At 36.8% G+C, this 14412-nt stretch overlaps 1 protein-coding gene across 1 annotated transcript in view; it reads right to left on the minus strand.

Annotated features, from left to right (window-relative positions):
• Positions 1-14412, minus strand: part of SNX4 (sorting nexin 4) — a 54432-nt gene that overhangs the window by 13218 nt on the left and 26802 nt on the right. Inside the window, exons 6-8 of the mRNA XM_052642439.1 lie at positions 14168-14223; positions 10547-10619; positions 2273-2334 (exon numbers count right to left, since the gene is read on the minus strand). Coding sequence (XP_052498399.1) covers positions 2273-2334; positions 10547-10619; positions 14168-14223 — 191 coding nt within the window. The remainder of the gene's footprint in view (positions 1-2272; positions 2335-10546; positions 10620-14167; positions 14224-14412) is intronic.

Here is a 14412-nt window from a genome sequence, read left to right on the forward strand (position 1 = left end):
TAATCTTTTTTTAGTGCTGGCTGTTTACAAAATGATTCTTTTTCTTTGGCTGTGCTACATCTGAACACTGATATTCAAATAAATTTCAGATGAATCAAAAATGTACAGAACCACAAAAATATATATGAAATGAAAAATATACGCTTTATTATTCATAAGGGGGAGACCTTACTAAGATATACAAAAAGTCAGAAGCTATGACTTTATAAAGGAAAAAAACTAATCACTTGCATGTCAACTGAATTTAATAGACTGAATATTTTTGTATATTAAAAGCCACATAAGAAAAGTCAAGAGACATATGACAAAGTGGAGGGAAAAGTTGCAATCCATTTCACAAAGGTCTAATGTTCCTAAAAGATAAACAACTCCTGCAAATCAATTAAGAAACCAGACTACCAGCCCAACAGGAAAAAATGGCCAAAGATATATACAGACAGTTTATAAAATTAAAAAAATAAAATAAAGTAGAGGCTATTAATCATCAGGAAAAAAGTTTAACTTCATTCATAATTAGAGTAATACAAATTATAACTACAGTGAGAAGGCATTTTTTACCATCAGGCTGATAAAGATGAAAGTTCACCAAAAATTGTTTGGGTGAGGATCTGAGGAAATAGATATTAACAATTTGATGATGGGAGTTGAATATCTTCCATACAGGAAAATTTGGCAATATCTACCAACTCAATTATCCTTAGATCCAGTAAGAACATCTGTAGAATTTTATCCTACATATACACTCAATCATGTGTGAAATGACATGAACATTAACATTAATTAAAGCACTGAACCCAACAGCAGAATAGAAATAATTATCAAGAAGAAACTGGTTAAATAAATTATGATGCTCCAGCTCAGTAAAGCCCAATAGTTATTTGCTGATAACAAAATATCTAGGATAGCAGTTTTTAAGCTAAAAAAAGCAAAATAAAATAAGTGAACATTTACATGTTTAAAAAAGGGGGGGGAGGGAGGGAGTAGAATGCATTTGTTTGTGTGTTAATATAAATTGACGGGCTTCCCTGGTGGCTCAGAAGTTAAAGTGTCTGCCTCCAATGCGGGAGACCTGGGTTCAATCCCTGGGTTGGGAAGATCCCCTGGAGAAGGAAATGGCAACCTACTCCAGTACTCTAGCCTGGAGAATCCCATGGACGGAGGAGCCTGGTAGGCTACAGTGAAGTGAAGGACTTCACTTTCACTTTATACATTGACAGTGCTACAATACATTTTACTGGAAGGATACACATGTAACTCAGAAACTGCTAGTAGTTGCCTGAGAGGAGGAGACCTGGGTGGTTGGCAGGCAGGAGGAGCAAAGAGACTTCACTAGATAAGCTTTTGTTCCTACTGAATTTTGTATTATATGAATATCTTACCTATTCAAATATGTTAAATGAATTATTTTTGACTACTTCAATCAAAAGGACAGAACATTAGCAAGGACAGTCTTCTTACAAGGAGATATGGATCATAACTACTAAAATTTTACAACTAAAATAATCAACAAACAAAAATTCACAGAAGAAAAGGCTCAAAAATTACCAATATATGCAAGTTACATACACAATATTCTAATTTACACTAATATTACCCCAAGACTGAAAAACCCATCTTGCAAAAGCCTTAGAAATTATAAAATGAAACAAAGGAAAAAAAAGAAAAAGAAAACCACCAATTCAATATGACAGTGATTTAAAAGAAATCTCCTTGGGCATTCTGCCAAGAAAATAAAAGACACTGCTCATTGCTTAAGAAGGGTTTATCTTTTATCTGCGCAATATATTAGACTCCTTTACTATTTTTTATTTAAAGAAAGGCCTTACAATAAAAAGTTTGAAGACTTAAAACTCCCTTGCAGTCCAGTGGCTAAGACTCCGCCACTACAGGGGGCATAGGTTCGATCCCTGGTCAGGCAATCAAGAGCTTGCAGGAAAAGTCTGAAGACTACTACTATTGGACGGGATTTAAAAAATAAGCTTTTGGGACTTCCCTGGTAGTCCAGTGGTTAAGAATCTGCCTTTCAACGTACAGAACGAGGGTTGGATCCCTGGTCAGGGAACTAAGATCCCACATGCTGCAGGGCAACTAAGCCTGTGGCGCCACAACTAGAAAGCACAGACATCACAATGAAGACCTAGCCCAGCACAGAAAATAAATAAATAACAATTAAAAATTATCTTTTGCTTTGCAGACTCATATATATTCAAGAATTACAGTTCTTACGCAAAAAGCTGATTAGAGCTAGTTGTTGTTATAAAAGTTTGCATACCTGAAAACTCGCCCGTAATTCCCATGTACTTTATATACACCATATAGTCGATCTGCTACTCTCTGGAATAAATATTCAAAAGAAATTGCTATTAGTTATAAACAGCTCACTGTTTATAAGTTATAAACAGATTGCTAAAAATACATTTTATCTTCATTAAAAATACATATGTATACTTAGCACAACTTGAAAAATATGCAAAAAAAGAAAAAAGATCTTAAATCTCCCAGTCTCATCATGGGGGAAAAAAACTAATGTTGTCATCATATTTATGTAATTTTTCCATATATATATATGTTTTAATTAACATTTTAAAATTGCCTATACCAAGAGTGCTAATATTTTTATCCAGCAGGTTAATATTATTTTTAATAGACACCAGTTAAAAAAACAGATGCATAAAATTTCACCTAGTGGTATACAGATTATATACGCATTCCTTGTCAGGTACTCAGTTATCCCTAATTTTTTCAGTATTAAATAAGCATTCTCTGAGAGTAAGCCTTTTCCAAATTTCAGATTGCTTTCTTAAGATAAAAGTCCCCAAAGAGGGATCTACCAGGGAAGAGAATATAAACATTTTCAATTGTATTATTGATAGTCTTATACATAAATGCTACACACATGCAATATAGTTCCTGTGCTACTTTATCAAATTAATGCCTTCTAACCATGGCACCCCACTCCAGTACTCTTGCCTGGAAAATCCCATGGACGGAGGAGCCTAGTGGGCTGCAGTCCATGGGGTCACTGAGAGTTGGACATGACTCAGTGACTTCACTTTCAGTTTTCACTTTCATGCATTGGAGAAGGAAATGGCAACCCACTCCAGTGTTCTTGCCTGGAGAATCCCAGAACGGCGGAGCCTTGTGGGCTGCCATCTATGGGGTCGCACAGAGTCGGACACTACTGAAGTGACTTAGCAGCAGCAGCAGCAACCATTTAATAACAGTAGAATTACAGTTTAGCTCACTGAGATTAAAACACATACAGCTCCATCATTCACACACATCTTGCAAAAGACAAAAAACACTGTATGTGGTAATCTCCTTTCTCCAAAGTGTTATGGACATGAAATAGAAGACCAGAAGTCAATGTCCCATAAAACTCTTTAAAAAAATTTTTCTAGTATTCAACTTCTCAATGAAAATCCTGAAGATGAACTACCCCTCTAATCCTTACTCAGTTCGGTTCAGTCGCTCAATCATGTTCGACTCTTTGTGACCCATGAACGGCAGTACGCCAGGCCTCCCTGTCCATCATCAACTCCCGGAGTTTACCCAAATTCATGTTGATTGAGTTGGTGATGCCACCCAACCATCTCATCCTCTGTCGTCCCCTTCTCCTCCTGCCCTCAATCTTTCCCAGCATCAGGGTCTTTTCAAATGAGTCAGCTCTTCGCACTAGGTGGCCAAATTCCTTACTTATATATGAGTAATTTGAGGAAACAGGCATTAGCCATACAATAAATCTTAACCTGTTCAACACTTCAGCTTAAAAGTCAGTAAACCATACTGTAAAACTTGGAGTTGGTATAAGAGGATCATAAAGTACTTTCCATCTCTCCTTGACCTGCTATGAAGAAACACATGCCTGCTAGATGAGGGGGAGCACACTACCGGTCTGCAGCTTGTTTCTATGAAGTCTTACTAGAACAGTCATACTCACTCATGCTAGCACTACCCACGGCTGCTTTCACAGCAGAGCTGAACAGCTTCAACAAGGGCCATACGACCCGAGCAGATAAAAATAATTACTATCTGGCCTTCATAAAAAGTTCGCGAACTCCTGTACTAGACTCCACTTTCAGTTCAAAGTTCAGTCTTTATTATGCTTGAAACTTTTCAGGGCTGTCCGCAGACCTCAAAACTAATTACTCTGGGACATTATTTCCCAATTATTTTTTGAGAGTCCTACAGAGTGTTGACTGGTTGTTTAAATGGGTTCCATTGTTAAATAAATTTTGGAAACAATGAGATTTAAGTTTAACAGGTTGTTGTGTTTTTTTTCTGCCTGCCTGCCTTTTTAGATCTTTAACACTATATATGAATCAGGACTTTTGGGAGGGGGTGATCTGCAGTAGGGACCATATTATAGGACTGGCACTCTAAAGATGACAAAATGGAAAATGCCATTCTAGACTACTAACTTTTCTAGATTCTTGTACTTTTAAAAATCAAACCTCCTCCTGAAAGCTGAGCATTTTATCATCTACCTAAGATACTAAGCATGGAAGAGAGGGAAAGAGTTAAATAACCACATAAGTATAAAAACTAGAGCAACTTAAATACAAAATACATATCCAAAATAAACATGCAAAGAAAAAGCTTTTGAATCCCAGGTGTTTAAAAGTTTTGGTTTTTTTTTCTTTAAATTGTGTAACTTCATGCAGCTGATACAAAAAGAGCTTCAATCATAATAATTACAATTCTGGAAAATACTCAGAGCATGACACAGAGCATGTCCACAGAGCATGACAAGAGTTCCCATATGCCAGAAAGATGAGCAACTACACAAGGAACCACTCTCCTAGAGAATGAGGCAACACAGAGCCACTAAGCAGTTGTTACTGAACCAGCAGTAATGTTTCTGGTATCAACTACTCATGGAAGTAAATTGTGCTAGCCAACTAAAACACAAGATGACTAGTATCCAGATCATCAGGCAGTGAGAAAAAAGATGAAGCAAAGAAAAACTATAGACCAAAAATGAGCATTTCCACAGAAAAGTAAAGATAAAAATGGCCAAGAAATAAATCATGAATTATTAAAACCTATGGCTCAGTGGTAAAGAATCCACCTGCCAATGCAGGAGACACAGGAGATGTGGGTTCAATCCCTGGGTCAGGAAGATCCCCCTGGGAAGGAAATGGCAACCCATTTCAGTATTCCTGCCTGGGAAATTCCATGGACAGAGGAGCCTGGAGGGCTACAGTCCGTGGCGTCACAGAAGAGTCAGATGCAACACAGGGACTAAACAGCAACAAAACCAGATTAACTCAATGGTCACTGGTAATCAAGAATCACGGTGCCAGGGAAAAGGGGCGAGGCCCAATGATTCAGTCTAGACTGCCACTCAATTTCAATTCTGTTGACAAGTCTTTCTTTTTGAAAACTGATCATCTTAACAACTGACAGGAGAGGACTGACACCAGGCAAATAACATGACAACAGAAGAAACTTGGCAGACTCATCGTATCATCCTCCCCAGCTCTGAAATCATTTGAAACTACGCTAAGAATGCCTTCCCCATCCATACTGAAATAGTAGCGGATTAAATGTTAAAAAGGACATAAAGTTTTTTTTTTTTTATAGTTACATATAGTTTATTCTCTTAAGGAACTACGGCTGTACTTAACAAGATGAATAAGTCTTAGAAACAAAACAGTGAGACAAAGCAATCACAGACCATATTTAACCACTTATAAATCACTTACTGTGTACCCATTCTAACTTTACCAATATTATCATTTAATCACACATATAAAAGTATGATTTTTTTTAAGCTCAAAAATAAGCAAAAGTAAAATAAAATGTGCAGGAATACAGACATGTGCCTCAGAAAGAACAAGGGGAATAATCTTAAAATTAGAAATGGTAGTTCCCTCTAGACAGGAGGCAGAGAGATGACACAGAGAAAGAACATAAAGATGAGGCTGCTGCTGCTACTGCTGCTAAGTCGCTTCAGTCGTGTCCGACTCTGTGCGACCCCATAGACGGCAGCCCAACAGGCTCTCCCATCCCTGGGATTCTCCAGGCAAGAACACTGAAGCGGGTTGCCATTTCCTTCTCCAATGCATGAAAGTGAAAAGTGAAAATGAAGTCGCTCAGTCGTGCCCGACTCCCAGCGACCCCATGGACTGCAGCCCACCAGGCTCCTCCGTCCATGGGATTTTCCAGGCAAGAGTACTGGAGTGGGGTGCCATTGCCTTCTCCAAAAAAGGACATAAAGTTTTATGACAGTCTATTAAATGATCTTATTTTAAAAATCTGGACACATAGTTTTTCTTCTGAATTATCTTCTAAGGAGGCAACGATCATGAGATTTAAGACTCATGACAGTAAGTACTGCTAAAATCTTTCCCAAAGGAGTTGTATGTAAGACTTTACATTGCCATCACTGAATATTTCACGAACACTAGATACTGTTATCTATACAAATGACTACAAATTAAATGTTAAATAGTAGCTCAATAATTTCAATTTACATAGTTAGTGTATTAGCAAAGTCAAGCAATCCTCCTTCCCTTCTAAATTTGATTTCCCCTAGAAAGGCAGCGAATATGATTGTAGAAAATGAGGGATTTGCTTCCTAATCTATAAATTGGGGACAGTCACAACACCTACTTTCAAAGGGCCACTGTCAGAATTAGGTAAAAACAACACACCATAGTTAGCTTATATACAACAGTAAATATAATAAATATTAGATCAGTTCAGTTTAGTTCAGTCCTCAGTTGTGTCTGACTCTTGCAACCCCATGGAGTACAGCACGCCAGCACTCCCTGTCTATCACCAACTCCTGGAGCTTGCTTAAATTCATGTCCATCGAGTTGCTGATGCTATCCAACCATCTTCATTCTCTGTCATTCCCTTCTCCTCCTGCCTTCAATCTTTCCCAGCATCAGGGCCTTTTCCAATCAGTCAGTTCTTCGCATTAGGTGGCCAAAGTATTTGAGTTTCAGCTTCAGCATCAGTCCTTCCAATGAATATTCAGGACTGATTTCCTTTAGGATGGACTGGTTTGATTTCCTGGCAACCCAAAGGACTCTCAAGAGTCTTCTCCAACACCACAGTTCAAAATATTAGATATTAGTACTTTTTACTTTTGTTTTAGTTTATGAAACATGGATTACCTCATCCGAATATCACAACTCTATGAATAACACACTCATTCATGTAACAAATGTTTATGCAGTACCTACTGTGTACCAGGCAGATACTCTCCAAGAAAACAAACTCTGAAAGGTCTCTGGATTGGCCTGAAGAACTTAGTAAACGGCAGAGAAAAGTGCTAACTCCAGCTCCTCTCAGTCTAAGACTACCCACCCTTTCTGGTTGCTCTGTTTTAATATCTTAAATATTAACTCTTTAACTTCTAAGTCATTTATTTTTTGCCTTTTCTATCAAGACTTTCAAAAGAATTTTCCTCAACAGAAAAGATAACCAAATAACTGTATTTTCTCTTCATCTGTTAACAAGTCATCATGTCTCCAACAGTGTCTAAGCCTTCTTCTCTTGACACTGAATGTTACAAAAAGGCTCTCCCTGTGGTGATCTCTGTTGTATTCAGCATTCTATCAGTGTTGGGTTCTAACCTTCCATTTTTAACTTTTATGTTACTGTCAATGACTAAAAAGCCTTTTTCCTAATTTTAGTACAATCAAGATTTTAGCTATTCCATATTTTTCCCTGGCATTTATCTTATTTATCAAGTGCTGTCTTTCCTTTGAAGAGCTCAAGCAGTCTTTCAGGTCAATTAAGTTTCTGAAGCCTGTTTTCATAAAGTCTAGGGTAAATATCTACCCAGAATTCTCTTACTTGTGTATTACAAGCTGTTTGATGACAAGGTCATTTTCTTTAAAAGTTCTTGTCATATATACATTACTAACCAGTTCCCCTTGGCTGGTTATAATTAAGATCAAGGAGCAATTTATCTTACTGCTTTTCAAGATTTTTGAAAACATAAAATTGTCAGCACATTTATTTATTTATTCATTCATCCATTCAATGAATACATAGTGGGTGCTATTCGAGTAAAGCACTATTCTCAGGATCCAGCAGTGAGAAAACAAAGCTCCTGCTCTTGCAAGCGATAATTAACAAGTTCAGAATGACAGAAAATGACAGAAATGATAGAAACCTGCATCGCATTTTATACAGGATGCTCAAGAAAGATAATTTCTCCCAAGAGGTATCTGAACCAATAACTGAATAACAAAAGAATAAGCCAAGTGAGGATCCTGGGGGTAGGGCATGGGGGAAGAAGGGTACAGGCCCAGGAAACGGCAAACAAAAGACCAGAAACAAGCTTGGCATGGTTAAAAATAGAAGAACAACAGGGCTAAAATGAAGTGCTGCTCTTGTTTAGTCACTAAGTCGTGTTCTCTTGCAACCCCATGGACTGTAGCCCCCCCAGGTTCCTCTGTCAGTGGGATTTCCCAGGCAAGAATACTGGAGTGGGTTGCCATTTCCTTCTCCAGGGGGATCTTCCCAAACCAGGGATCAAATCCAAGTCGCCTGCTCCTCTCCTGCATTGGCAGGCAGTTTCTTTACCACTGGGCCACGAGGGAAGCCCTCAAAATGAAATGTATGAAGTATTCAAACAGCTGTGTGCAAGACTCAAAATTTTCTGTAACATCACTATTACATTTTATCATGATCTCTAAAGATTATTAAGTATTAATCACATTCAAAAATATACTTTTGGATGACCCAGAGAGATGGTATGGGGAGGGAGGTGGGAGGGGGGTTCAGGAGTGGGAACACATGTACACCCGTGGCGGATTAGTGTTGACGTATGGCAAAATCAATACAGTATTGTAAAGTAAAATAAAGTTAAAAAATATATATATACTTTCAGCAGAAAGCCAAATATGATCACTGGATATCCCAGCTTGACTGTGATCATGAGAGCAATCACCCACATCTTCTTGCAGGCTAGATGATCTGCAGCACAGCTTCACAACAGTGACAGTTATTTCCTCCCTCCTTTAAATATCATTCAAACTTATTCCCTACATTTTACAGATTTTCTGGGTTTTAACTGTTACATTTTGTTCAATTCACCACTCATCTCTGATATTTTCGATAAATCTGACACTGGCTGGTTTTTCTGCCTTTTCCCTTTGTTTCTTCTGGATGTGAACGACTGCTTGAGAATATCTCAATACCTGGAGCTGGTTATGTGACTGCTTAACAGCGTGCCTCTGCCTACCCGACACCCAGCGCTGTCCAGCTTCCTGTGGCATGACACCTTCCACAGTGTGCCCCCTCTTCCCTTTGGTGGAAGGTCTTTACGAAGGATACAGCTTTCATAATCAGCCAGACCTCTAATTTAAGTAAATTCTCCAGGTTTTTTGACACAGGTTTTTTGCATGAAGGGTTCTTCCAGTCTTCTGGGGTGTCTCTGACCCCACCTTCACTTTCCTTATTAAGAACTGTTGCCTTATTTGTTTAGGTAACTTCAAAGCAACTAGAGGCCTAGGAATTTTATCTCATCAATTCACAAGTCCTTTTCAATACCCGATTCTTGACTCTACTCTAATAATTCTCATAGGTACCTTTTTCTTTTCCTACAAAGTAACTTACAATTTATATAAAGAGTCCTATAGTACTCTGGATGGTTACACAGATTGGGCCAATATGAGGATACTTCAAAAGGAGTGTTCCCTTATTTTTTATACTTTTAATGAAAATCTTCATACAAACACACAAAAAGTAGAGAACAGTAGGATATACTCTCATTTCCCAACACTTACCTTCAACAATTATCATATGGCCAATTAAGTTGCATCTAAAATTGACCCTCTCTCCACACTTTACCAGCAGACTCTTTCATTAAAACAAATCCCAGATGATATATTTCATTTCAAGATGATTCCAATGAGTGTAAGATATGATACTAGACCTGGTAACTCAGTGTCTTTCAAAGCCTTTAAGACCAGTTCTAAGGTTTTCTTTAGGTTACCCCAAAGGACCAGAGTGGATGATACAATATTTTTCAGGTATACATTAATCTACCCGAAAATATATTTCTCCAAGTCTATTACAGCCAAACTCTACAGGTAAGTACAATCATTATTGGTATATTTCTAGTTCCTCATGTCATAGCAGACCATTACCCTACATAAGTTTATTTAGTATAATTTAAGAGCACAGACACAGAATGGCTTAATATTAACTATTCACCAATCTTAAAAATAAATCTTGAAAGAATAAAAGAATATGTAGATCAAAGTCATACAATTATATTCCAATGCTGAAATGGCAGGCCCTTTGATAAATGTCAAAACAACCATATACTAAGAAGAAAAAAAAAAAGAAACCATATATAGACTACAGAGAAAACAATAGGTTAAAATTCTTTAAGTTATTTATGCCAGAAAAAATTTCACAATTAAAAAAAAATGCAATTTAGGTGAATAACACGCCAAATTTGAATATAAAAATCAGTTATTCATCATAAACACCTTCCATTACTTAAAAACATAATGATTAAATGAGAAGCACTTCCATAAGAACACCTGTCAAAAAGCTTCTGGTGACCACTTACAGCTCTGACTCGAAGGAGATGTGAGATGACAGACTGCAGTTCATCACTATAGTGTTTTAGTTCAATAAATCTCCTGAAACAGGAAACAAAACATCATTTTTTTCTTGAAAAGCAGTCAAAAACTGAAAGACAAAACAGCAGTTCCTGAGAATAATGAAACTGATTCTATTTAACCATATGCTGGCCTTAAACATTTACACACTGATACAAACTCAGAAAGTTCTAAAATTAAATAACCACATTTTCTTCAGATATTTTTAAAGCCAAGGAAAGATGTCATACTTTATAATTTACATCGTGGAACTGAGATAGAGATAAAATTTGTTGGTATGAAAAGTTACTTGGGAAAAAAAGAAAACAGGAGAAAATTTATGGTGCTAAAAAAATCTTTTGGTACAAACATAAACTCATGATCTCTAACCCTAATCTTCACGCTGCTCAGTAATCTTTGTTTCTATAATCTAATATCTGCCATTCTCCATAACAACCTGAAACTTTAGATACCACTGTTCTTCCAGCAATATAACAGCTTACTTCACCCTCCTCAAAAACTTATTTCCTTGACATCATTGTTAATTTCTAATGATTCTTCCTTTTACTCTCAGGTCACTCCTAAAGTCTCCTTTGCAGGACTGACTTCCTTCACCCATCTCTTATAATGCCAACTTTAGTGTGCAAAGCACTGCTAAAATATTTGCCAGAAATACAACTGAGGGCCTCTAAGTAAAAGAGGGCATGAGTAATCACCATAACTGTACACAGAGGCCCTAGTGGGACTCAGGAATCTGAGTTTATAACAAACTCACTCACAGGATTCAGATGCTGGTAATCCTCAGATTATACTTTGGAAAACACCCTTCAAGCACTGGTTTCTTTAGAGTTCAGCCCTAGGTCCTCGCCATATTACAACCAATCATTCGGTCTACATACTTTATGTGTGTGCATACGTGCCAAGTCACTTCAGTCGTGTCTGACTCTTTGCAACTCTATGGACTGTAGCCGACCAGGCTCCTCTGTCCATGGGATTCTCCAGGCAAGAATACTGGAGTGGGTTGCCATGCCCTCCTCCAGGGGATCTTCCTGACCCAGGGATCGAACCTGGGTCTCCTGCATTGGTAGGTGGGTTCTTTACCACTAGCACCACATGGGAAGCCTGTACTCTATGTGATTTATTCACAAAGCTTCACGACTATGATCTACATGCTGCTTAACTCCAAATATCTATCTCCAGCCCAAAATTCTCTCTTTAAATGTTGTATCTATAATGCCAACTGGCTAACAGATTAGATTAGCAGATTAGTAGCTGCTCACATATCCAAAGTTCAATTTATCTTCCCCTATCCCATCAAATCTCTCTCCTCTGTACTCCCTAGCAGTTTAAAAATGACACCTAGGTGCCACCGGTATTTCCTTCTCCTCTCTTTCACGCCATACATTCTATTAATCACTTTGTCTACCTCCTAAATATCAGCCAAATATTGCCACAAGAAAGTAGAAGACTCAAGGTCCTCCTCCTCACTGCTTTGAACAGTGCAAAGAAAAATAAACGTGCATGAAGGAGGTATCATTTTGGTATTCCCTCTGAAACTCTTTCTGGTTTTCTAGATTTTAAGAAAGAACAGAAAGAAAGTATTTTAGTGATATAAACTATTTTAGTAATAGTTTGAATAATAATTAATCTACTGGGCCAGCTAGACCTAGAACAGAGAGTCTACATATTAAAAATCTGTTACAACAATGACTGATATAGATAACTCTCTAACCTAAAATTTAAGGCAAACAAATTATATTACTAATTATATACTTTAACAAGTTTTTTAACAGGAGCAAAAAACTGTCCTGGTTATGTTATTGGCCATATCACATTTAAAATTCTCTAATATGGATATTAAGTAAAATTTAGCAGTCTAGAAAAGATGGTAGGTCAGAAAAGGGAAGACAAACATACAATTGACAATACATTTTTTATGACATTAAAAAACATTTAACAGCAACATTAAAATATTAATTTAAACTGTCTCATCTACATGCTCCTCTAACGAATGTACATTCACCAATGTCGTACACTCTACTGCTTACATTTTCCAAAGCTTTTTCTGGAGGATGACATAATTTTAGTTCTTAATCTAGACAACACCTCTTATATATTATGGATGTCATAACCTTTATTAAAACCTCAGTGGAATCTTAAATGCATACTGTAAAGCAAAAGTCTATCTGAAAATGCTCCATACTATGATACAACATTCTGGAAAAGGTGAAACTATGGAATCAGTATAAAGATCAATGGTTGCTAGGGTTATGGGGAGGAAGAGATAAAAAGGGAGAGCAAAGAGGCTTTTTAAGCACAGTGAAAATACCTTTCATGATACTATAATGATACATACATGTCACTGTACATGTGTCAAAACCCATACAATATATAACACCAAGGGTGAACCCTGATGTAAACTATGCACTTTGACAGGCATCATGATGATTCAATGCAGGCTGATCAATCATTAACAAATGTATCATGCTGGAAAGGGATAACAGGCGTGGCTGGGTGTATCCAGGAACAGCTTTGCAGGTGTAGGGGCAGAGGGTATATGGGAGGTTCTGTATGATGTTTCACTTAGTTTTTCTGGGAACCCAAAACTACTCTAAGAAACAAAGTCTATTAAAAAAGTGAAAACCTCAATGGTTACCATCACAATTCCCTAATTACCAAACTTTAAAATATTAATATTTACATCTTATATTCAGAAGTTATATTAAAAAGTAGAGGCATTACGTTAATATGTTATGGTTTATGAAAATCAGCATAACAGGCTGTCAGACTATGCAAACTTGGCCTCTGTCTGCTAAGAATGTACACTATGTAGAAGTTAAGGCTTGAAGGCCTGACTAGAGAAACTCGAACAGACCTCGTAAACTTGGTCGCCAAGTATGGAAAAACTCCATCTACCTAAGCACATTTCTAACTGGAAAGTACAGCTGAACTAAGCTTCAGGCAAAGGTCCATATGACGAAGAGCCTGAATTATCTGCCAAATTCCAAGAATGATCAAAACCAAATCTTAAGTACCTAGATTCCACCCTCCGGAAAGTTATTTCTGAATACACAGTTTCCTTTAATATAGAAACGCTCTCACAAACTCCAAACTAACATTAATGAAGTCAGGTAACTGTCATATAGATATAGCTCCATGACATTATATACTAGTATGCATTTACTGATCAAGTTTTCTTGGCATTCAAAGTAGATAGTTTATTATTAAAATAGATAATATATTATCTTGAGTTTTGCACATATCTGACAAGCAAAGTCTAATAAGAAAACCTATTTTAGACGAAAATAAAATTACTTTCCTCATTTTTCTGATACCTTCAATATCACTTAATAAATCCTTCCAGGAAACAGTGGTTTAATTTTCTAAAACTTCCGTTACTTACAACCTTAATCCCAATAAAATCATCAAATTTCAAAATCAGTTTTAGACTGTAAAAGAATTTTACTAATGTGAATTACTATTTAAAATATTTAGCAAATAAAGTGCATACATTCAGAAATGAAAAATTAAATAGATTGATAGGCACCATTCAAAACAACATTGTAACTGTTATTAAAACAAAACCTTACTTGTCTGGGTTTTTCACTCTGAATGTTGCATTAAGCGCTTTTAACCTGGAGTCTGCCTGGAAAAAATAATTTATTCACTTAGTACAATTATATTTCAGGGTATAAATCCAAACAGTTTTATTTTCCCCTTAGAATTAAGCTATTCAAGTATACTTTTCTTCATATTATTTGTGTCAAACACATTAAACATACCCCCAAAAACACCTAGTAGTTATTTTTTAAACACTGCAAAAATAGTATTATAA

Source organism: Budorcas taxicolor, chromosome 1 (assembly GCF_023091745.1).
Source record: "Budorcas taxicolor isolate Tak-1 chromosome 1, Takin1.1, whole genome shotgun sequence".
NCBI lineage: Eukaryota > Metazoa > Chordata > Mammalia > Artiodactyla > Bovidae > Budorcas > Budorcas taxicolor.